This window comes from Cimex lectularius, unplaced genomic scaffold (assembly GCF_000648675.2).
Source record: "Cimex lectularius strain Harlan isolate CLEC.00 unplaced genomic scaffold, Clec_2.1 scaffold220, whole genome shotgun sequence".
NCBI classification, from domain to species: domain Eukaryota; kingdom Metazoa; phylum Arthropoda; class Insecta; order Hemiptera; family Cimicidae; genus Cimex; species Cimex lectularius.
In genome coordinates this window covers 405,716-431,701 of record NW_019392830.1, presented here as the reverse complement: position 1 = coordinate 431,701, position 25,986 = coordinate 405,716, and the positions used below count along the sequence as shown (strand labels likewise).

At 35.2% G+C, this 25,986-nt stretch overlaps 1 protein-coding gene and 1 pseudogene across 1 annotated transcript; both read right to left on the bottom strand.

Moving 5' to 3' along the window:
• Window positions 1-649: 649 nt before the first annotated feature.
• Window positions 650-9,574, bottom strand: LOC106673969 (annotated as a pseudogene).
• Window positions 9,575-11,041: 1,467 nt separating this feature from the next.
• On the bottom strand, window positions 11,042-12,317 carry LOC106665475 (trafficking protein particle complex subunit 6B). Its single transcript, XM_014391920.2, has one exon. The coding sequence runs from the start codon at window positions 12,149-12,151 to the stop codon at window positions 11,660-11,662; it is 492 nt and encodes a 163-aa protein (XP_014247406.1). The 5' UTR covers window positions 12,152-12,317; the 3' UTR covers window positions 11,042-11,659.
• Between the last annotated feature and the right edge of the window lie 13,669 nt (window positions 12,318-25,986).

Genomic DNA, 25,986 nt, shown 5'->3' with positions numbered 1-25,986 from the left:
AACTTCAATTTAAGTTTGTATTGAAATGGCTGTAGGATCTGAAAGTCAATAAAGAAGGAAAAACTATTCTTATTTGTTCATTAGAAATCCAATTGCACACCTATTTTTGGTAATTACAGAAGATATAATTTGGTTGAAAAAATTATTATAATTTGACTAAAAAATGCGAATGTCCTTTTTGAAGCCTGCCGAACTTCATTAATTATTGTTTTTAAATTATTCAAAGATTTTTATTTTTTGAAAAAATACTTCTACTTTCTTTAGGATGTCTCTCTGAACCTAAGGCTTTTTGTATAAGAGCGATGCCCTAGAATTGATCCAGGGGGACAACCCAAAGCGCAAAAAGTAATCTCGCACAAATCTGTTTCAGACCATTCTAAAATTGAATATATGAAACATATGTTTGTGTGATAAAATATTGTACGTGATGCCCAGGCCACAGTTTTTATCTGATTTCGAATATTGTTTTTATTTGATTCAGTTTTTGGTCTAGTTGTTCAAAAACCTCGGGGATGTAGAAATTCATGATGGGAAGGGGATATGGAAAGAGTATAAACAATATGTTTAAATTTAAGATAGTAAGTTTGTTAATCAAATCTGTCTAAAGGTTGGCAAGCAAATTGTACTGATGTTAAAAAAAAAGACAACGTAAATAATTGGTACTGCTTTAATATTAAAATATTTCTAGTTAATCAAACTTTCAAGAAATTAGACATTTTGCTGCAAGTGTTATTGAGAATTTCTCTGTGTTATGTCCACCCAAATTCCACCGACAGGTACAAGAAATAATGTCTTTGTATCATACTGAAGTGGTGTTAACGTCTTCTTGTTCAAGCTCACTCTGTAATTCATCAGTATTTTGGCCAAACCAGTTTTCATTTCCATCCTCGCGAATCTCATTCCTAAATAAATAAACATTCAAATACTAATTTTTAAATAATATATTATCTACAGTACCGATGCAGATCCTAGGCCCATCGCCAAATGGCAGATAAGTTCCTTTCTTAATCATACTCTTTTTTTCCTCTGAAAATCTTTCAGGTACGAATCGCTCTGGGTCAGGGAAGTGTGCACTATCATGGTGAAGTGAATAAATAGGAACCACAACTTCACTATTTTTGTCTAAAACAACAGAACTATCTGGTATTCTATAGGGCTTGGATACTTTTCTTGAGACTTCTGGGACAGGAGGGTATTTCCTCAATGTTTCTGCAAAAAAAAAGTTTCTACAATTACACACTTAAACAAATTATCACAATACATCTTGTCATTTAATTACTTTCCTGTTCAATTTAAACCAAAATAAATTTGATATAAAGCTAAAGCCCAAACAAGTAGTCACAAACAAAATGTACTTTTAAAATTGTAAAATAATGTGAATTAGAATTCACCTGAAACAATTTGATCCAAATAATCCATTTCTTTGATTGCTTCATAATTTGATTCACCGCCATGTTTTTTTATTTTTGAAACAACATTGATTGTAAGCTTTTTCTTGTATATCTTCATTGATGGCAAGTTCGTACAATGCATAACTCAATGTCGAAGCAGTTGTTTCAAAGCCGGCGGCAAAAAATACAAATGCATTTGCAACCAGGGATGTTGTATCAAAAATATCTAGAATAAAACAATTGTCATTAAATTAAATGTCATGAGTATAAATTATACTTGCATTTATTATCAGGATGTGAAGCATTTCCGTTTCTTAATTGCTGGTCTTTCTTTCTCAACTCATTCATGAGGTACAAAAAATCATCCCTTTTGATGTTATTCTTTTCACGGTATTCTAATGTTTCGTTGACTGTATTTGTGAAAAATTGTAGCACTTTAGTAGGCCTGGCTCTCCAATTCAATAATCTAAGCAACCATGGAAAGCGACTTCTAAGAACTAGTCTGAGTTTTGTTAAAAAAGAAATCTTGAATACTTGTTTTCCAATTCTTCTAAATTCTGAATCCGGGTCTTTTATGGCATTGGCACTTAGACCAAAGGCACAAGAAGCTATAACATCTGTAGTAAATTTCCCCATCATTTCCCTTGTTTCAAATGGACTACGATTTAAAAACTGATCCATGTACCTAATCAGTTCATCTGTACAATCCAGAAGTTGTTCATGCATCCCTTTTAGTTTGACTGAGCTGAAAATCGGTGTCAATTTGGCCCTCAGGTTTTTCCATTGTTCGTTCTCCATGTGGACGAGATGGTTTGATAAAGGATCCAATTTTTTGTCAACATAAGTAGTTCTATTATAAAAATGTGGGAAGTCCTTAATCAAAACACTTTCTATTAACTCAGGATCCTTTAAAAACAGTACAGGTTTTCTAAAGTGGAATATTCCTCCATAACGGTTCCCTTTGAAAAAATCATATTTTTGGCGTTGATTCTCTACTGTAGATATAATACTGAAAGCATTTTCAAAGGAGTTGCCAAATAAGGGATATTTTGGTTTCATGTAAGCGACGCCCAAATTCTTCCAGTAATTGTATGTCGACTTGCCATAGTAATAAAAAGCTAGAAAGAAAATACAAATAATTAAAAATTTAACATTAAACAGTTCAGTAAGCGACTCCATCATATTATCTACTAGCTTGAAACTGACATAGAAGCCTGTTTTAAAGCAAATATTGTTGTTGTTCTATGATTAAGAAAAATTTTGCTTTATCATGGTTGTAAACACACGTGAATTGCTTGAGCAGATAATGTACTGAATAAAGATAATGTTGAAAGAAAACGAAAATTATTAATGAATTTTGTTATTTGATCTGATATAATATTATTATTGCCTTTAAAAGAGGCATAATCTATTGGTTTGGTAAAGAATAATTTTGTATTGTCACAGGAGTAAACATACTCGATATTTGATTGATTGTCTTCAAAAGTTTAATCAAAATCATAAAAACAAAAGTGAGGCAACAAAGATCAACCCCTACTTCCACATAGTGCTGCCTGGGAAACACCTCGATGTTGCCGACACCCCTCAAGGGCCAGTGTGAGGCAGGGGGAAATGGCTACCCTAATCCAAGTTGTTAAGCGATCCGTGGCGAAGGAAGAGTGGCACTGAGGTGATAAAAAAATAGTGTCTCAAACAGAGCCCTCAGGGAACTGGCCGACACGCTGCTGTATCTAGGCTTACCTCAGCAAGCGGGGATCTGCTGGGGCTGACACCTTATATCCCTAGCTACCCGTGGGAACCATATGGAACCTAATACAAAAACAAAAACCCACCTGGGTCAGGCCCAGAAGCCACCCAACCTGGCAGCAGTGCGAAATCCATTCCCTTCAAGGCAAAAAGCCTGGATGAAATCGATTAACCCTTGGCAGATGAGATTATTAAGGTCCGCCTGTCAGGAGCCTCCAGAAATGGGCTAACAACCTTGCTGAAGGAGGGAGGGAGTTGAATACATGAAGGGGTGAAGGACAATCATCCGGGATGTCTTCATAAAGGTGACCTTGAAGCCGACAAAGGAAAAGAAGCAAGAGGAAAAGTCAGCTCATGTGACAAAGCCTGCTTCGAAATCCGAGAAGAAAAGGCCAAGGTCAGAAGACCCCCCCCCCAAAAAAAAAAACAAAAAAAACAAGCAGGTGCCATAAAAGTCAAGCCCCCCCCCCCCAAAGAGATATCCTATAAGGGAGCCTTGAGGCAAGGACTCGTGGTGAAGATTTTGTGGGGAAATCACACAAACACCTCAATGTGCCTGCACAGGACCCTAGCCAAGGATGGTACAGTTGGCAGATAAGCTTACTTACAAAAACAGATGGAAGCTTCACACAAGCAGAAGAAGAAACACTCTCTTTACAACACAAACTCACTCACGCTCAAAACAAATAAAAACCACAAAGGAAGAGTGGAAGGAGGTGGCTGCCATAAGCTGGGCACATGACAAGTTCAGCCCATACAAGGCACCAGGAATAGATGGACTATACACAGCGCTACTATGAAAAGGACAAGAGATTCTCATGCCATTCTTAGTAAGAATATTCAGAGCCTGCTTAGCGTTTGGCTGTATTCCCAAAAGAGGACAAGAGATACGAGTGGTATACATATCAAAAGTAGGATGACCTATCAACTACAAGCCTAACTCGTATAGACCATATAAAGGGTGTTCTCTTACCTCTACTGTGGACGACACTGGAAGACGAGCTCCTACAAATGTTGGAACAAGAAGGATTCTACTGCCTAGGTTATGCGGATGGCCTTGCATAGTAGTAAATAGCCGCCATGAGAACATCGTGATGGATCGTATACAACGAGCCCTCAATCTGGTTGACAGGTGGTGCAAAAGGGAGGAGTTTATCTATCAACCCCTATAAAACCATAATGAACTTCCATTCACAAGGAAGAGGACAACAGGAAGCTTAAAAACTCCAAGCCTGATTTCATTTTCCAAGGAGGCCAAATATCGAAGGATTACACTAGATCAGCGGGTCATGTGGAATTCACATCTAAATAAAACTACCCAAAGAGGGAAAATTGCCTGGGGAGGTGCAGAACGCTCTGCGCCAAGAACTGGGGTACTACCTACTACTATACCCCAAAATGACCCCTATGGCTATGTCCTAAGACCAATATTGACATATTGGTCGGTGGTGTGGTTGGACCAAAACTCCTCAGGCCAAAGCAATAAGGCTATTAAGTGGCACCCAAAGACAAGCTTGTCTCAGTGTTACTGCTGCCAAGAACACAATGCCAACTGCGGCCTTGGAAGTTTTGTTAAACCTCCCACCACTTCAGATTTTAATCTAAGAAGAAGCCAGAGCAGCAGCCCACTGGCTCATAAATGGACCTCATAAATGGAACCACATGCTAGGATAAGTCGTGTAAATAAACAATGGAAACAGGGAGGAGATACAGGCAGATGCCATTGTAGGTATGCCAATTGATGGCACTACTCCAAAGTATAACTTTACCAAGAAGGACAAAGTACTGATACCTGAACGGGAAGAATAGGCCAAAGGGACACTATTAAAGGCAAATTCCTACTGAAAACCAATACTGACAAGGGTACGGGAGGTGGGGTCTTCAGGATGTATCCCAAGACCGAACTGACGGTAAACCTAGGTAAGTATGCTACAGTTTTCCAGTCTGAAATAATAGCGATCGAACAATGTGCCAGAGAAATAAAAAGGCTAGGAATACATTCTCGGAAGATAGCACTCACAGCCATAGCCTCATGCGAGGCGAAGGCAAAGAGAGTTTGAAACTGCATGGAGGCCCTGATGGAAGTGAGTGACACTAACGACCTGACCCTGGCATGGGTCCCTGGACACTCAAAAACGAAAAGGTTGACATGTTGGCCAAAAAGGGAACCAACTTGGACTCTCTTGGCCCAGAACCCTACTGCGCCCGACCTCTGCATCTTACAAAAGAACTACTAGAAGGCAACCGCAACCGAGCCAGGATTCTGGTTGGACTCCTGACAGGGCACTGCCACTTAAGAAAGCACACGCACTGTATAGGAGTACAGACAGAAGAAACACTGTGCAGGTACTGCCAGGAAGAGGAGGAGACCATAGAACACATTGTATGTTTCTGTGAAGGTCTATGTAGGTGCAGGTTCTTGCAATTAGGACAAGAAAAACCACAAGCAAGATCCTACACCAAAGAACCGCTGGCAAAGCTGTGGAGGCTGGTTAATAACCTGAAGTTGGCCAGTGCGCTATAATTAACAGAGGAACACAATAGATCTATTTAGGTCAAGGTTCAGTAGGCTTTATGGCTCCCTATTTTATCTCTATCCCCCTATCCCATGGCAAGAAACCACGTCTGAACAACACTCCCAACTCATTGCAAAGGTTGGCCAAAGGGTTTGATCTGAACGCGTCAGAGACCGCTGGAAGACCTTAGTGCCTTTGCAGGCACGTTTTTTGGGCTGAAGAATAGTCCATGTAACCATAAAAGAAGGTCGAGCACAGCTGTGAGCCAAATATTTCCAGGAGGGTCTCCCTGTCTGCACCCCACGTGAAGTGTTCGATGAACTTTAACAATGTTATTAGTTTATTACTTCCCTTCACTTCGACGGCGTCAATCGAAGCTTGTGATCTAACATGAAACAGAGGAACGTCACCGACTACGTACCTTATCGTTCACCCCTCAGGCAGAGCTGCGGAAGGCTGTGGGCTCTCTTCAGCCTGCAAAAGTGGACGCATACGATTTTCAACGCAAAGAAGGCAAATACGTTTTCCTCTGCTCTTCCAACCACCTTTATCACTGACAATATTAGAATTATACTCTTTATTTTTAAATTTATGTAGAGATAGTAGGCAATTCCATATTTTAATTTTCAAATACTGATATACAATTAAATTATTATCTATTCCTTTTCTTTTTTAAGGATTGTTAATATTTTTTTCTGTTTTTCTTTGTACATAAATCATACCATCATTGTTATTATTTTTCTTTAAGTTACTATAATAATTTAATTTTTTGCAATTTTTTGTCTGCTAGTTTTTTTGGGTAATTATTTGTAGAAAGTTTTTATTAAATTGTTTATATTATTGCTACGAAAGATAATATCATTAAAATTTAATTTTTATCTACAAAATTATATAAATTTGTATTTGGATTTTTATACCAATCTAAAATGAACTTTTTATTATTTTTTACATTTGGAAATGGGATATAATTTTCTTTTTTTCCATTGTGGTCTTTATTTAATGATTTATGCTTCATTAAATGATTTTAAAACTTTTTCTTTATCCTGCTTGAGATAAAAAATCATACCGGCATTGTTAGTACTTTTCTTTAAGTTACTATAACAATTTAATTTTTTTTCCAATTTTTTCTGGTAGATTTTTGGGGGAATTATTTGCAGAAAGTTTTTATTAAATTATTTATCTTATTGTTAGGAAATCTAATATCATTAAATTTTAAATTTTTATCTACGAAATTATATACATTATTTTTTTGTTTTATTGAATGTGTTATTCTGTTGGTTGTATTTGAATTTTTATACCAATCTAAAATGAAATTTTAATATTTTTTACATCTACAAATGGGATATAATTTTCTTTTTCTTTTTTCATTGTGATGTTTTTTACATTATATGCTTCGTTAAACGATTTTAAAACTTTTCCTTATGGCACTGGCAAAGCTGTGGAGGCTGATTAATGAAGCTGACCAGTGAGCTATAAAAAAAAAAAAAAATAAATAAATAAAAAAAAAACAGGGGAGCACAATAGATCGTTTCAGGTCGAGGTGCAGTAGGTCTTGAGGCCGCCTCTTTTATCCCTATCCCTATAAAAACAAAAAGGAAAGCCAACAATTTGTATAAATTATTGAAAGGTTTGTTTAATTACATTTACACATTATGTAATATTTTATCTCCTGAATTATGTTTTTTTAATGTTAATCTATGTTTCATTTTTCTATGTAAAATTAAATGTTCTAATGTCACACTGAATATGGCCCTAAAATAAATATTTATTTGAGGTAATTAGTTTCAAAATTGTCTCAATCCATTTTCAAAATTTAATATTTTTTTTTACAGAAGACAAAAAATATTTTAGAGCCATGAATTATGGTTTAGATTTTGTAATTATTTTTTTTTTTTGGGAGGGGGGAAGAAAGACACATCTCCATACATTTAAGATTTAATTTTAAATATTGTATATTTGCATTTCCAGGTTGCAAAAAATTTTAAATTTAAATGTTGGATTGAACCAGTTTTGAAGAATCTGTGTAACTAACCAATTATTTTGGTAAAATAAGTCCAAATTACTCTTGATTTATTGGTTCAATTCCCATCTATTTCCATAAATCTAGTTACAATAAAAACAAAACTATATTCTTACTTCTTAAGTAGGAAAAAATTAAAAAGGAAATTAAATTTTTATTGGAGAAAATAAAAAATGCCCAGATGGTGAAGATTGGACTGAGCTGATGATTTAAGACCCATGAATTTGGTCGCATTTTTGTACTGGATTGATTCACTTTTGTTCCAAACAAAGCATAGAGAACTTTAACAACTTTCATTTGTTTTGGGCCAGAATTTCAATAAAATATATCAATTAAATGTGATTGATATGTTAAAGTATTCATAGCCAGTGACTATCGAGGTTTCTTTTTACAAACATGCAGTTTATTAAGGAGTGAGTATTTCCTTTCTATTTATATTTACTAAAGCATAATCTACTCAGCAATCTCAAATAAAAATAAAAATATTTATAATTCAAGTAATCAGCACTTCAACTTATTATTGGAAAAGAGTTAAATTATTTATGTTCAATAACAACCAATACACCGATACAGTACTGAAGGAGAAAACAGTTAAAATTGTTAGAAAATGATTGTTCTGAATTAGCAATTTTACCCCTAGGGCTACTGTTACTTATATATAATATTTATTACAATTAATTAAGGTTTTTTTTTAGTTGAGATAAAAAAGTCAATGGCACGAGCGGGATTTGAACCCACGATCTTCGGCTAGATACGCCGCTGCTCTACCACTTGAGCTATCGTGACCTTGATCCACTCGGACACTAACTTCCCATCTCAACCCCACCTTTTGAATTGAAGTGGATTTAGGTTACGATAGCTCAAGTGGTAGAGCAGCGGTGTATCTAGCCGAAGATCGTGGGTTCGAATCCCGCTCGTGCCATTGACTTTTTTTTATCTCAACTAAAAAAAAAACAACCACCTTAATTAATTATAATATATTAATTGGTCAAGCGGACCACGAAATTAGTGAATATACTATTTATGTTAATATGGGTCTAAATAATTGGTTTGACAAAATTGCCGGTCTAGAATAGCCATTTCATCCCAAATTATCTTATTTCCATTATTATTATTACATAATTGATCATTATTCTAATATTTATGTTATGTTATTTATGATGTTAAATAAAAGACAATGTAAATAATTGGTACTGCTTTAATATTAAAATATTTCTAGTTAATCAAACTTTCAAGAAATAAGACATTTTGCTGTAAGTGTTAGTGAGGATTTCTCTCTGTTATGTCTACCCAAATTCCACCGACAGGTACAAGAAATAATGTCTTTGGATCATACTGAAGTGGTGTTATCGTCTTCTTGTTCAAGCTCACTCTGTAATTCATCAGTATTTTGGCCAAACCAGTTTTTATTTCCATCCTCGCGAATCTCATTCCTAAATAAATAAACATTTAAATACTAATTTTTAAATAATATATTATCTACAGTACCGATGCAGATCCTAGGCCCATCGCCAAATGGCAGATAAGTCCCTTTCTTAATCATACTCTTGTTTTCCTCTGAAAATCTTTCAGGCATGAATCGCTCCGGATCAGGGAAGTGTGCACTATCATGGTGAAGTGAATAAATAGGAACTAAAACTCTACTATTTTTCTCTAAAACAACAGAACTATCTGGTATTCTATAAGGNTGTAAGCGACGCCCAAATTCTTCCAGTAATTGTATGTCGACTTGCCATAGTAATAAAAAGCTAGAAAGAAAATACAAATAATTAAAAATTTAACATTAAACAGATCAGTAAGCGACTCCATCGTATTATCTACTAGCTTGAAACTGACTCAGCTGCCGGTTTTAAAGCAAGTATTGTTGTTGTTCTGTCATAAAAGAAAATTTTTGCTTTATCGTCGTAGTAAACACAAGTTAATTGCTTAAACAGATAATATACTGCAAATGATGGGTAAAACTTCAAAGAAAACGAAAATTACTGTTGAAATTTTGTCTAAAAATATTGAAATATTTATGTAACAACCTACCTGATCTAATATAATATTATTATTGGTTTAAAAGAGGCTTAATCTATAGGCTTGGTAAAGAATGATTTTGCATTATTATAGGAGTAGACACACTCGATATTTGATAGTCTTCAAAAGTTTACCCAAAATTATAAAAGCAAATTTATATACATTTGTATAAATTATGTAATATTTTATCTCCTGAATAATGTTTTTTTTATGTTAATCTGTTTTATTTTTATATGTAAATTAAATTTTTTAATGTCTTACTGAATTTGGCCCCAAAATATGTATCATTTGAGGCAATTAGTTTCAAAAGTGGCTCAACATTTTCAAATTTTTTTTTGCACAAAAAAACATTTTAGAGCCATGCATTATGGTTTAAAATGTACAGATATTGACAGGCTGCATTTTAACCTTCAAATAAAAATTTGTACAATATATTTTTGTAGACACAAATTAATTAATTATTTTTGTTATTTATGCTAATTGTGGCAAAATTAAATGGTTTACCTTGATAGAGTTTGTTGATAAAGTAAAGAACACTTAAAATTTTCAGGTGATATTTTCACCCCGATTTCGTGGTGGCTATGCCTTAGATTTAAAAAAAAAAAAATGAGAACACTAAGTTTTTGCAGAAAGTGTGAAAAACTGGAATTTTTGTCAACTCAATAATTCAATTAACTAAAGTTTGATTGCACTGCCATCTTATATGGAAATAATTTAAAATTTTGTGCATATTAATTAAAAAATGTATCAATATTACACGTATAAATGTGCATCTAAAAAGCAATTCTTTCAAACAGCCTGTCACATCAACACAAAAATTACTAATTAAAAAAAAAAAAAAAAAAAAAAAACAGGTTTACAAATACTTTTGACAATGAAATGTCTTATTTAAATAAGGAGCCTCTGAATGACACATAGGTCCGAATAATTTTGTGGCATGAGCCACATTAAAAAAAAGAACCGCAATCTTGTGATTCTAGCGAAAAGCTACTCTGGGAAAACACCCAATAGGAAACGCGAACAAAAATACTACCAAAAACAAGTACAAGAATGTCCAAGACACCGATGCCCCTTTGTATCATTATATTTTTTATAATTTATAATTGTTACATAATTTATGTAAAGTTTGGAGCAAATAGTTCGTACCGATACAGTTTATTGATAAAGTCAAAAACACTTGAAATTTTCATGCCAGAAGTGACATTTTCACCCCCAATTTTTATATATAATCTCGTATATTCTATATTTTCGTTAGTTATGTATTTGCCAAGTTTCATTGTCTGTTATCAAGACCCTCCCTGTATTCTCTAGCTAAAATAAGTGAATAAGGATGATGAAGTCTGCTGAAATTAAAAGTCTAAAACTTTTATTCTCTTACTGCTTTTATAATAACAATAAAATTATAGTAATCAATTATAGTACATGGCAGTTTAGTTATAACATTTCATTTAATATTTGGACCTTAAATGAAGGAATTTTGTTAAGGAAAAGAACATTTTTTATTACCAACGATCTCAGATTATGTATGGTTCAACATTTGTGGAATAAAAACAAGCATTGTGGTTGTTACTGATCATTTTGGTCTGTACATCGTTGCTGGTCTGGTTTTGCGCACAGGCAGAGCAAAATTATCAGCAAGAAACATTACAAGCTCATTCTGCCTGGAAAAAATTCAGTAAAAATAGTAGATCTGGTTATTGAGAGATGACACGATGCCTGGAAGCACAGACTGAAGAGCTGGGAGACAAACAGACGTACCTTATGTATAAAAACACATTGTCTTAAACGTATGAAATGAAGATTGAAAAAACTATGGAAAAGTTTGTCTCCCAGTAGCTAAACATGCTCAGAGTCTGTCTCCCCCACCCATCCACCTTGTAGGCTGTATTGAAATAACAATTTTATTTGCAAATATATTTCGAATGTACATAAAATAATATCGAACATGAATAAATTCAAACGTAACATTAATTATTGCTGTGGACATCAACGTGAATGTGAAATTTACAGATTGGCATCGTCTCAACTTCAGCCGTCACAACCGAGTTGATGCCGAGATTTGCCAGCGCTCCACGAACAAGCCCTGACGTGAAAGCGATGTACAAAGGCGCTACGTCCAAATATTGATTCTTCGACGATATCTTGTCCATGAACCTGAAAGCATTATCCTGAAGTACGAAGACCCCTTTGTGGTTCGTTCTCAGGTTGTCGATGGGCTTCAGGTAAACCGCAGGCCACAGTTCTGTGCATATGTATTTGACGGTTTCGAGTTCGTCTTTAAACCTGGGCGTATCCTTGGTGATCCTTTCGATTATCCGGAAACCCGTGTTAAAGCCGAAATACTCCAGGGTTGAGAGATTGCCCTCCTTGACTCCGTGCTCCTTCACCTCAGTCTTCGCCACATAATTGACCAACTCCCCGTGCAACAATTCAAGGAGGATTTCGTCCGCGTACTGCATGACAAATGGTTTTCTCACTTAAAAATTTAATAATTCATCAACTATACGAACATCATCTTGTTTTGACGACTACAGGTTCAAACTTCAAACTTTCAAAGTCAAACTGGGAGGTTAACGACTGGTTCTCTTATCTTAGTCTTATCAGGACTCCTTATCATTCAATTCCATGTTTCTTCTTCCTTCATACCATTAATGTTACATATTCATTTACATTTTAATATTCTATGCCTTAGAGATTTTTAAAAAATGAGAATACTAAGTTTTTGCAGAAAGTGTGAAAAACTGAAATTTTTGTCAACTCAATAATTCAATTAACTAAAGTTTATGATTGCACCGCCATCTTATATGAAAATAATTTAAATTTATTAATTAAAAAATGTATCAATATTACATGTATAACTCTGCATCTAAAAAGCAATTCTTTCAAACAGCCTGTCATATGAACTCCAAAATTACTAATTAATTAAAAAAACAGACCTACAAATACTCTTGACATTAAAATGTACTATTTAAAAAGGGAGCGAACCAGCCAATGGTATGTAACAAGCATGTAAAACCATTCAAAATATCCTTGTTTTTGGTCAAACCAGACATCTTAGGAAAATATCTGTGGAAAATTTACATGATCATAAAATTTATCTTATTTTTTTGTTCATAGGCCTGAGTCTTTCCGATAGAAAACTTCACGGCCAAGTCGTGCCACTTAGTTGTTCACTTACACTCACTTTAATTTTTTTTCTCATTTAAGCGTCAAATGCAAGCAGAGAGGCACAGTCAGTATTTTTGCATCAAAATTCAAAGTGAAACTGAAGAAGACAAAAAAAGTATTTAAACATGTTTGCGAAGTGGTTTAATCAAAATCTAGGAATTCAAGACAAAGAAGAATATTAAAAAGGGAACAAAACATAGGGGAAACACCACTGTGTTTATCAGGAAAACATTTATTTTCAGGAGGCTGCTGTTCGCTTTTGCGAATGTTTTGGTGTCAGAATATAGTTGAAAAAGCTGTCTGCATCTTTTATGCGAGTGTCTGCTTTATAGAAAATTTAATATGAGGAAACTAATGGGAAAAGCGCTGGGGAAACAGCATTTGGAAGTTTCACTGTATTATCTTATGTTCAAACTCTAGAATTAATTTACGTACTGTGGTTGTTGTCTGAATGGACTGGTGGGGCTTGAGTACTCTTCTGATGAAGGTATCGTGGCTTCTTTTTTGATGCTGCTACAGCTGTTACTGCAGCAGCTGCAGCAGCAGTCATGGTTTGGGAAGGCGCAGCTGAACTATTTCTTTCCGGGCTCTGAACTGGTCTGAGTACCAGTCTGGACTTGTTGCCTCGTGCCGTTTTCAGTCTTCGCCCCTTTCGAGGTTCCATGATAAAAGTTAATATTCATAAGAAAAATATTATGTCGCGAGATCCATAAGTGCAGATGGGCAGGAAATACCAAAAGATTTCATGTACACAACTTGCAACACTTATACACAGAAGAGGACACAAAATAAGATGATTTTATCTGTGTAACTTTCAATTTCAGGAAATTTTGAATGATTTTTTTTTCTACTCGATTCATGTAAAGGAAATTATTGTTAAGCATAAAAGTAATCTATGCATGTATGTAATATATAATTGTGTATATACAGCGTATACTATTTAAAAGATTTAAAATCATTTATAATTGTTATTATAATTTTATTTTTGCTTAATCAGTTTATAAAAATGGTAAATTATGAACGTACAGGACTAATAAATTATTGGGGTGGTGGGAGAATGAATACACATAGATTGAAGAAAGAACCAACATATAGGAAAAATACTGAATTTGTTAACAAAATTTAAATTTAAAAATGTTATGTATATTTAGTTTCTGCAAAATATAGAGATGTTACTTATTTTATAAAACTATACTAAAAAATGAAATGGAAATAGTACTAACTACTACAATTATTGACTTACAAGGAGGTGGAGTCTTCAGGATGAGCTGAGGTTGTTGACCAGCCACATAGGTATCATATCATATCTGAACGACACATAGGTCACATTGCATATTCATTTACATTTTAATATTTTAATTTATTGATTTATATAAGCTCAAAACTGCACTTGTTGATATGTATGTACACATGTACCGAATTGAGCATATCACTTTTTGCAGTCAACCTGCAATTCTAGATTTTATAGTTTACAATAAATTACTGGCAGGACTCGAGAATCACCAACTTTAGGTGTGGGCAGTCAGGGGTACGATCTCGGTCTTATGCGTCTGGCCCCTGAGGTTGGGCTGCGGGCGTTGTCAATTGAGCATCCAATTCACACTCTCAGTCATTCTTAAATACGTTCTTTCCAATTTATTTACCATTCACTCAGAGTTGTTGAGTAGGTGTTTGATATTCCTCAATAACCCTGTTTTGTACATTTTTGTTCTTTTATGAGGGTTTGCGACAGCAGAGGTCATATCAACCCTCAGGGTGCTAGTGTTTTTGAAAAAAAAAAGCCCATTTGTAAGTCTGTCAGGTTCACATGGCCGCTGGATTCAAACCTGGGACCTTTACCTCACAGTGCGCTGTGTCAACACCTAAACTGTTATTGCCACTGACACCTCCATTGTATAATTTATTATATGTTTTACTATTTGTTGGCGCCAGCCATCTCATTTTTAAATATACTTTGTTTTGGATTATTGTAATCCCTAATCCTACTCCCACGCTCCTTGCAAACCCAGTCCTGTTCTACTCATACGAAAGAAAGTGTCCTTACGCCTCTCTTTAATCTCGTATGTTTCTCTCCTTTATTAATTTAAAAAGATTCAAAATAACGCGAATCTCCAAAAAACCCTCTGTGCTGCTGCATCGATCTCTTCCACCTGAATTCATCGGATATTCTGCGACGAAGTCAGAGGAATCGGGCCCGAGCTCCCTACACTTCGTGCAGCCGGCATCTGAAGGAAGGTGGTAAGTCCCCTATGAATTTCTCCCTTATTTTATTTTAATTTAGATTTTTCTTAAATTTATTTTATTAACATTTCATTTTTTTTAATTATTTTTTTTTTCTTACACGGCATTGGGCGTAACACTATTATTATTAATTTTTAAGGGTGTTTTAACAGCTAAGGTCATTTCACGCCCTAACATCCAAACCTTCTATCTTAGGTTAGCTATATCCCTTCTGAGTGCTATGAAGCTCTGACTCCAAACATTCACTCATAAACTTATTTATCCTAATTTTTTTTTTTTTTGACTGGGCTTTCCGACATCATTTCAGCCCCCAACTAAGTCTGTATTCTATTTACACTTTCAAACACTACATTCATACAAATAAATACATCCATACAATACACTCTTTTCGTTTGGTCGGTGGAGTACTTGATATTCCTCCACTGACCTATATTCAAACTAATCTAGATTGGGGTCGATGGAGTATTTTTATAAATACTCCGCCATCGACCCCGAACACACACTCATCCGCTCTCAACGTTCAAGGGGCGATGATGACGTTATATTTCACCCTCACCCCTCGCCATTCACGCTAATAAATACAGGCACTCAGATAAAACATAGACACACAACATATAAGACATATTACAATAAAAAAAACCAATTTCTCCTACAAATTGGAACAGGGGACTCTGAAACTCGCTGCAGTGCTCGAGTACCATCTTCAGATTGGATGGCATGCCTACATGCTCCCTGTCAAGGCATGACATGTTTCCAGTATGTGGGACACATCGAGCAACCTTTCTCTGTATAAGGGGCACCTGCACGGGCTTTGGCCCAATTTATCCTATTGCCATCCAAAGCTTTAATTTATTCTTTTAAAATTCTTAATTTGGAACGCCAAATGTATGCAAAAATCTCATTTTAAATTACATATAAAATTTATTCCTGTTTTTTTTATTAGAATTTTGTATTTTTGTTCCTTAATTTAAACATTTCCTATAGGCTTGTATGGCTAATAATTAATTAAGGTTTTTAGTTGAGATGAAAAAAAGTCAATGGCACCCACGATCTTCGGCTAGATACGCCGCTGCTCTACCACTTGAGCTACCGTGACCTCGATCCACTCGGACATCAACTTCTTATCTCAACCCCACCTTATGAGTTATCCCTCCTTTTTGCCATTTCCCTCGTGCCATTAACATTTTTTCATCTCAACTAAAAACCTTAATTAATTGTAATGTATTAATTGGTAAAGCGGACCATGAAATTAGTGAAAAAAATAATAATATTGGAGTCAGATTAGCAACAGTCTCAGCATGAGTATAGGCTCATACTTATTCTTTTATTCTGCCATTCAAATATGATAAATAAACTAATGCTACATAACAATAGTAATAATAATAATACTCTTTGTGTGTGTGTGTGTGTGTGTGTGTGTGTGTGGAGCTAACTTTCTTATTTAAATTGCGATTTTGGGCATTTCAGTTTATTACCCCGCAATTTGTATTTTCTTCCATTTCATGTTTCCGCTCCGGCAGCCTCAAAAATTTCTGAAAAAAAGAAGAAATCTTGCACGCACAACTCTCATTCAAACATTAGCAGGCAAACAATTTGGGAAAAGGCGTAAATCTCATTATAAATTCCAATAAATTTGAGAAAGCTGAAAAGTGCTCTTCGAAAGAATCACTGGGGACCCACCCAGTAACTCCTGTAAATCACTCGAAAGTTAAGCCTTTGCCTAAAAGTCGACCAAAATATGTTTTACGTCAGAATGATACGTTCTCCACTCCGCATACTTCGAGGACAAGTTGGAAAATTGTTGCCTATTAAAAGCCTATTATGAATTAGCCTGATTCGCCTACTCGCAATTAGATACTATTATTATTTTTATTATTATTATTTTACTATTATTTATTTTATATAATTAAATTTATTTTTAAGATATGTACAATGTAAGGGGGCTTAAAGCCCTGTTTGCACCTATAAAAAAATCAAAGACCTTCTTCCATATTTTTCACTCATAATTATCTTCATTCTGGTATCATCCGACTCCGGAAAATTGTTAATAACATTATTCAAAAGTTTCCAGAAATATAGATATATTCAGTAGTTCTTTACAAATTGTTATATCATATTCAAATAATTAGATTTGACAATTGACTTTTTTATTATAATTGGAAGTTTTATTTGTTTAGCAAAATTAAGATTTGTTCTTATTGCTTATTATATAATAAGTTAACGTTTATGTTTATTTTTATACAGTCGACTCGTTATAATTCGAAACTCAAGGGACCAAAAAATAATTTGAATTATCAAAAAGAAAAAAAAATGTTTAGATCTGATATGCATTTTTCCAAGTTATTACTTAATATTAACTAATTTTGTGGCCCGCTTGACCAATTAAATCATTACAATTAATTAAGGTTTTTTAGTTGAGATAAAAAAAAGTTAATGGCACGAGAGGGATTCGAACCCACGACCTTCGGCTAGATACGCCGCTGCTCTACCACCTGAGCTATCGTGACCTCGATCCGCTCGGACATCAACTCCCCATCTCAAAACTCATAAGGGTGAGGTTGAGATGGGGAGTTGATGTCCGAGCGGATCGAGGTCACGATAGCTCAGGTGGTAGAGCATCGGCGTATCTAGCCGAAGGTCGTGGGTTCAAATCCCTCTCGTGCCATTAACTTTTTTTCATCTCAACTAAAAAACCTTAATTAATTGTAAGTTATTACTTAAATTGTACATGTATAAAACGTATTAAAAATTAAGAAAAAAGTGGAAATAAATCAACTGTAAAATTGAACATTATTAAAAAAAATTGTGAAGTGGTTTTTGTTTCAATCCGGCGTGGTACCCTTTGTTTAAATGATTTTCCATAAAGTGACCAGTGCTGAGAACACATTGACAAAACACTGATCACAGAACATAACAAATTAGAGAAAATTTATAAAAAAACATTAAGCTGTAAGGGAGTAAGAAGGAATACGTGGAAATTTAGAGGAATATAACAAAGAAAAAGTACAAATTATAAAAATAGGAAGTGGCTCCATTTTAGCAATAGTGCGATTTTCCTTCCCCTGTTATGAAAATTATTTCGTATTACCAAGTTTATCAAAATATACAGAATTTTTTCGATTCACCGATGTGTCCTGATGAATTTGTACTATCAAGAAATTCGAAGTTTCAAGAAAATGTAAACTTACTGTTTAATAATGCCATATAATAAAACCGGTTCATTCATGTTATTTAATTTTTAGAGGAAAAAAAATGTAAAGCTGATACATGCAGCAAGGAATAGGCTGACCTAGGATTTTAACAAAATTTTCATACACAACAGTGGAAGTGGCACTGGGATTGACACCATTGCATACATCATTGATGTCAATCGAGAGTGTGAGCAGTCTTAGGACAAAATGAAATAAAACCCTACCTAAGAGTAAGCCATCATAAAAAGTTAAAAATAAATGAGATGGCTACAAAAATGTCTGAAATGAAATTAAAAGTAAATTTTGACAATTAAAAATAACAAGAAAGTGATGAAAGAATGATCACCCTGAATTTAACAGTTATGGTATACAGATAGATATAAAATGAAACATTGATTGGGGGTAGGGGTCAAATGCCCAAATTTTGACCTAGCAAAACCACTACACCCCATAAAATTTTCTGAGCTAAGATGCAATAGAACTTCGTTAAAAAAAAATTAAAAGGTGCACAGATGTTCTCAGACAGCCAAGCAGCACTGAAGGCTTGAAACTCTCCTGCATACAATACAAATCTGGTCTGCTTCTCTTCTCCTTCTAATTTCAAAACATAAGTTACTCTGGTGGAGTAGTTCGGGACACAAGGTGATTGAACCAGTTAACAAAATACCAAAATCAAGAGCAGCCCTTACACCTTTTGCAAAAGCATGTTACAAGTGGAATTGAACTGGGTGGAGAAAGAAATGACGATGATGGACGAAGTCACCAGGTGCAAAATAATCAAAGTTCTTCAACATCCCAACCAGGAAAAGAAAAACATCTCAGTAGGCTAGAGTTAAGGAAAATAATAGGCCATTATACTGCCAATAAATTTTTTTTTAAAGTTAAATTTATTGATTAAAACTGGTCTTATTAGACCAATAACCATGGTTTTCCTCATCAGATATGGGATTATGCGTTTTTACAGCAGCATCATAAAATTCTGGATCAACAATCACGTGGCATGTAGAACAAGCAAGAGAGCCTTCACATGCACCTTCAAGCAGATCTGGATCACTTCTGTGGGCTAAATTAAGCAGAGTTTCTCCCTCTGCAGCTTCATAGCTTTTCTTACTCCCATCAGGTAAAACAAAAGTAACAGATGGCATATTATTCCTATTAAAATCCTTACTAATTCCTCTGTATTCTACAGGTAATAACTAATATTTGCAAACTCTTTGCAATTCCAGGGCCTATTTTTTGTCATCCAAGTACCCCTTTCTTGTCATTCAAGTAGCTGACTACTTGGATCCAGATTGGATACTGAGTTGGTGAGTATAAAAGTATAGCTTCTACGTCATACCGCCGCGTATCTCAAAACATAGATTCCGCTAACACGTAGCGGGATGACGGTTGTCGTTTAGCTACAAACATTAAGAAATTTACCAAATAAAAAAAGGCAAAAGAAGCCCCATGGTGGTTGGCTATTTACTATGTACTAAAATATCGGCGTTTTTTTAAATTCCAAGACGCTCGATTAAGAGCGATTTAGCTGCTTTTAACTTGCAACTAACCCACACCGCAAGTGTTTAAGAAATTTACTAAGCAGGAAAAAAGGCAAAGAAAACCCAGAGTAGCTAGTATTCAAATTCTCCCTTGTCAACGACATTTTTTGCTGTCTTAAACGCTTTGTAAGCGCGTTTCGGCTTATATAGGTAACTAGAAGTTTTTAAAGACATGCGATGCACATAATGCGAAAAATTAAACATGAGACGCCAAATACCCTAAGTTTTTTGTCATTAACCTGCACAGATTGCGAAGATAAATAAATAGCTCCAGTTTCATGATAAGGGGGCTGGTGGAGTTTGTCAAGGAAATTTTTTCGTTTCTACTGAATGACAGTTGTGACCTATGCAAGTCTGTTGTAGTTTGTACGCTATCTTTATAAAATGGTTCGCATAAGTTATCTAGCAGTGCAACTAAACAAATACAAAAATCAAAACGTCGCGGTTTTTGGTCTTGGTAAAACTGGTTTATCCGCCATTAACGCTCTGATAAAGAGTGGTGCGAAAATATATGCATGGGACGATTATAAAGAGCAAATAGCAAATGCAAAAATGATGTATAAGGAGTATAATTTTATTCATCCCAAGGAATAAATTGGCATAAGATAAGAACATTGGTTTTAAGCCCTGGAGTGCCAATTTCATACCCAGCACCGCATTGGATAGTAAAACTTGCAAGAAGCTTTAATTGCAAAATAAAATCGGATATTGAACTATTTCTTGAAGCTAAAACTACAAACCAGCATCACAGGAACAAATGGTAAATCAACCACTACATCACTAATAGGGCACATATTAAAATCTGGGAAAAAAGTAGCTATTGGCGGAAATTTAGGTGTTCTTGTTTTGGATCTAGAAAGAGATGCAGAAATTTATTTAATTGAATTTTCCTCTTTTCAACTGGAGCTGATGAATAAAATTAACGTGGACATTTCAGCACTGCTCAATATTACACCAGATCACATAGATAGACATGGAAGTATGGAGAACTACATAGCAACTAAATTAAAACATAAATGGTAGTGAGGTTGCCATAATAGGATGTGACAATGAGATTGCTGCTGACATATTCAACAAATTCACTGGAAACAAAATTCCAATCTCAGCTTCGATGTCATCCTCTTTGTCATTCCAACCATTAATTTTACAGTAATATCATAGAATAAATAAATGTTTACATTCTTATAAACCCGTTGGTACAATAAGATTTACATTTCACTATTCACTATTCACTTTTAACTACACAAGTTCATATGACTTTGATCTTTTTAATCTTCTGACCATGTTTCGGTTATGTAAGAGTTTGGTCGCTTCCACATTCTCGTGCTGGCTGAGGGGAGCCTGGTGTTTGGCGGCAAATCTTTGTATTTCTGCCGTGACTTCAGGGATCTTAAGACCCCTATGTAAGTCTTTATTCCTTATGTGCCAAGTTGCATTGAGCATGTTACATAAGATTTTATTGCTGTGTTTGGTACAACCCCATTGTTAATACCATATGTCCATAATATTTTATTTTGTATAGCAATGTCGGAGCCACATCCTATCAACCAGTATAGTTGTCTATATCTTAATCCTCTTTCTGTACTTTTTTTTTCACGTGTTCTTTCCATCTCAGCTTGGCATCTAAGGTCATTCCCAGATATTTAGCTGTATTGCTGTATGGTATAGTAGTTCCATCGATTGTGAGCGGCGGAACATGGTCCACCTTTTTGTTTGTAAAGATTAGATGAACTGATTTATGTTGATTTAGCTTGATTTTCCATTTTTTTGTCCATTCGTTTATCTTATTACATGCATTTTGGAGGATTTTGGTTGAGTGGGTGATAGTCGGTCCTAGTGATATCACTGCTCTGTCATCTGCAAACGTTGCAATTTTTACTCTATTTTTAGAAAATCACTGGTGTATAACAAGTAAAGCAGTGGACCTAATATGCTACCTTGTGGCACTCCTGCATTTATTGTTTTTAATTTTGAATTGTTTGACTCTAAACAATCTGCCAGTAGGTAGGAACTGATAATATCGACATAATGCTTTAGTAGCATATCTTTTAGTTTACTGATGAGTCCTCCGTGCCAGACCTTGTCAAAAGCTTGTGAGACATCAAGGAAGATAGCAGAACAAATTTGTTTTTCTTCGAGAGATTTTTCTATTATGTGCGTTACTCGTTGAATTTAGTCTATTGTTGAGTGTCTTGTTCAGAATCCAAATTGGTGGTCAGGAATGATTTTCTTTTTTTCAGCGATATGTTTTATTCGTTTTAATAATAACTTTTCGTAGAGTTTACACACTGTTGGTAGTAGCGATATTGGTCTATATGATTTGACCTCGTTCGCCGGTTTTCCTTTTTTTTTTTTATCATAATGACTTCTGCGAATTTCCAGATGCTGGGATTGCAAGTCTGATTGCAGCATTAAATAGTATGGTAGTTTAACTATACCCTTTTTTTGGCAATTGTTTTAGTATTTCTCCAGTGATAAGGTCATATCCTGGAGTCTTTTTAGCATGTAAATTTTTAATTTCTTGTGCTATTTCTTTAGGTGAAACTAGCTTTATATTTTCTTCGTGGTTGTTACTTCAAGTAAGCTGCTATTGATGATTTCATTTGGTTTGAAGATTTCAGCAAGGTAACTAGCAAACAATTCGGTTTTTTCTCTGCTATCTCTCGCCCAAGTATCATCATCTTTTTTTAATGAAGGAATTTGGGCGATTGGTCTTTTAATGTTTTTTATGGTCTTCTTCAGCGAGTAGTCAGTGGCTTCGCCTGGAGTTAGGTCTTCTAGATAATTTGTGATTGAGTCATCATGTAGTTTTTTTATCTTTTGTTTAAGTTTTTGAGACATATTGTTAAGAATGTTTTTGTCTACAGGGTCTCTTGATTGTTGCCATCTTCTTCTAGCCTTTCTTTTCTGATTTATTGGTTCTTTAATTTCCTTGGGGTAGTTGAAGCCAATTGTTTTATGGATAGTCTGTCTAGTATTACACCATACTGAAGTCATGATTGAGGTGAACACCTCTGCTTCATTATCTAATTGTTCTTTCGTTTTTAGAGGAACATTAAGGACTGTTTTTGCATCCACGTCTAAGGCAAAACTACTCTAGTCAGTATAACTGCTAAGTGATCAGAATTTAGATCAAAGTTTTCTGTTACTTTAATGAAGTTAGGAGAAACTTTTTTGCTAATAAAAAAGTCTAAGAGATCAGGTATTTTGTTGGTCTGTTGCCAATAAAAAAAATGGTAAAAATTAAGATTTACTGTAACTCCATGTGAGTGCAAAGCATTAACCTTGGTACAGCCATTTCAGCAAAGAGGAACCTTGGAAAGTACTCATCTACCGTAATGGGTATAGAAATAAAGAAGGAAAAATTTCACAATAGATCTTTTAGGGTAGCATTGAAAGAAAATTAGACTAGTCACGAGTGACCTCAGGGGAAAAATATAAATTATTGGATTACTTTAATCCAAAAATATACTTTGTACAATTTCGTTAAAGATTTTCGTATGGTAGAGTCTTCAAATCATTATGGTAATTTCGTCATGTTAGGCTGCTTATATAGTTTTGTTGCATTTAGTACTTTTGGATCTCACTGGACAGAAAAACCATAGCGATAGACTTTTAAAAAATCTTTAAAAAATCTGGCTTTATCATGCTTTGGCTTGACTTCTTTGGCTTCTTGTTTTCGTGTGTGATTTGTTGCTTCTTGTAATCTTGCTGAGGTGAAAACTAGTCTGCAAAAGAGGTGAACGTGGGACATGAACATTGTTCAACATCTATGATGGGGGAACGAATTTGTCATTCACGGATCCACTAGCGGATTTTCGGCAGACACGCAAGAACCTTTTGTCCATTATTTGAAAATTTCAGCCCAGTTACATTTTATATTTTGTGAATTTCTAATTTCAAGGTCTAGACCATTTTGAGGAACAGCTTTTGGAGCAATATTTACTTTGGACGATTTTTTTTATACTTAAAACATCCGGACTTTAAGACAGTCATAGAAACCGCTGAGGGTTTGGCTCTTTTCAAAATAAAGGACGTCACTCATGAAAAATCGCCCCTCGACGACCCGGGGTCAAAGAGAGGCGGGGCGTGGGCTCGGCAACATCTATGTCAAGGTATCGCCAAGTCACATTTCCCTCTTATGTCACACGAACAATAAAAATTACCTATGACGAATACTGGAAAAGACGAATTTTGATTTATAGCGACCTTAATCAAGGAATGTCAATTTCTTATCGACTCCATCGTCCGTCTAGTTAATTAAGAATTATTTTCATTGTAAAATTGGTATATCACGTGCTGCAATATATTCTTTTCGTAGATAAATAGTTGTAGTCAGGTTTTTCTCGTTAATTTAAGGCATTTTATTGTCTTCGACACAAAATTCGACAACACCTAAAAAAATGTTCACAGCCGCAGTTATCTAAACCATATAAAAATCTAAAATGGCGTCAGACCAACCCAACAAGGATGCAAGCAGGCCAAAATGATCCGTAACACCAATTTTCGAAGGTTTCAGACCAAAGAAGCAACAAGAAAATATGGTTACAGCGGTACTATATATATTACGCAGGGCGGGTGACCAGGACCCGAGGGGTTAAAAGCCTAGGTAGGCCCGTACCCCATCCCTAAAAGGTCCGGGACCTGGTCGGCTCACGAGTCCTGCATAAACCTTTTGGACCTATTCACAAACCCCAAGATTTTGGACCATTTTATCTTGGGGAGTGTTTTGGTTATGTCCTCTCCTTCGAAACTTTCAATTCTTTCCCTAGCATACCTATCACATTATGCAAGGTAGTGTCGAGCCGTTTCTTCCTTTGTTTCACAGAAGCGGTCTGGTAGAGTACTCATTATGAAGAGGTGTCTTCTCAGTAGGCAGTGGCCCGTCAGAATACCTATCAGCCTCCTAATTACCCTCCTAGAGTTAGAGAATAGCCATTTCGTTTCTTTTGGTTTGATTTCCTTCAGAAACTCCTTCGATTGCCTGTGTCCGGGAGACATATTCCATTCTTTAAGGAATTGTTTCATGCCCCAGCAACTAATACTCTCTTTCGCTGTGCTTATAGAGTGGGGTAATACCGATTGTGGCCCGACAAACGCAGTATTTGATCCTTCTTTGGCCAGGCTGTCCGCCTCTTTATTATCACAGTGCCCCTGAGCAGGTATCCATATGAGGGTTACCCTATTCTCGTCCCTAGTAGTTATCCTATTGATAAGTTCAACGGTTTCCTCTACCAGCCTAGATGTAGATAATTCTTTTTGTAATGACTTAAGACTGGCCTGACTGTCGGAAAAAATTCTAATATCTTTTCCCTTAGTATTATTATCCATGAGTGTTCTACAGCAAACATTGATGGCCCAGACCTCAGCCTGAAAGATTGAGGTGTTATTACCAAAAGGGGAGGAGATGCTGATTACTAATTTGTGTATGTGTATACCAGCACCGCTTCCCTTATCCTTAATGAGTGAGCCATCGGTGAAGCAATCTATGCTATTATGGTCATCATCCGCATTATAGTTATAATCACATGGAGTAACTACCTTAAATTGTTTTTTCCCCAAAGGTGTTTTAACCTTTTTGTCGCTAGCACTTATTAGTTGGTTATTAACCTTACTCAGTAAATGTAGAATTTTCGAGTGTCCTATATTGTTTCCCTTATGATTCCAGCTGCCTTCACTAATTAATCTATAGCAGGTTAGTACTCTAACCTTGAACTCTATGTGTAGAGGTGCAGTATTGGTTATCATTTCTAGTGCTAGGGTAGGTGTAGTGGGAAATGCTCCCGTCATCATCATACAACCTAGTCTTTGAAATGATCTTAGTTTGTTAATAGCCCCTTTTATTTTCTAGCCCTTTCCACCATACTAGGGCTGCAAATAGAAATCTCGGTAGTATAATTACTACAGCGGTACTACAGCAGTTTGCTAAGAAAAATTGACGCAGAGATCAAGCCTTTTAATTTTTACCTTTGATATTGTTTGTTTGATTCAAATTTGTTCTTAGATACACTAGACTATCTTAGTCAATGGGTATTACCAAGCGATTATTTAATAATAAATTGAATGTGGTGATTAGTGACCGCTAGTCAATAATTATTCTCACACAACTCAAGAGGGCACTCTCAACACACACGCAAGAATGGTTCATTTACG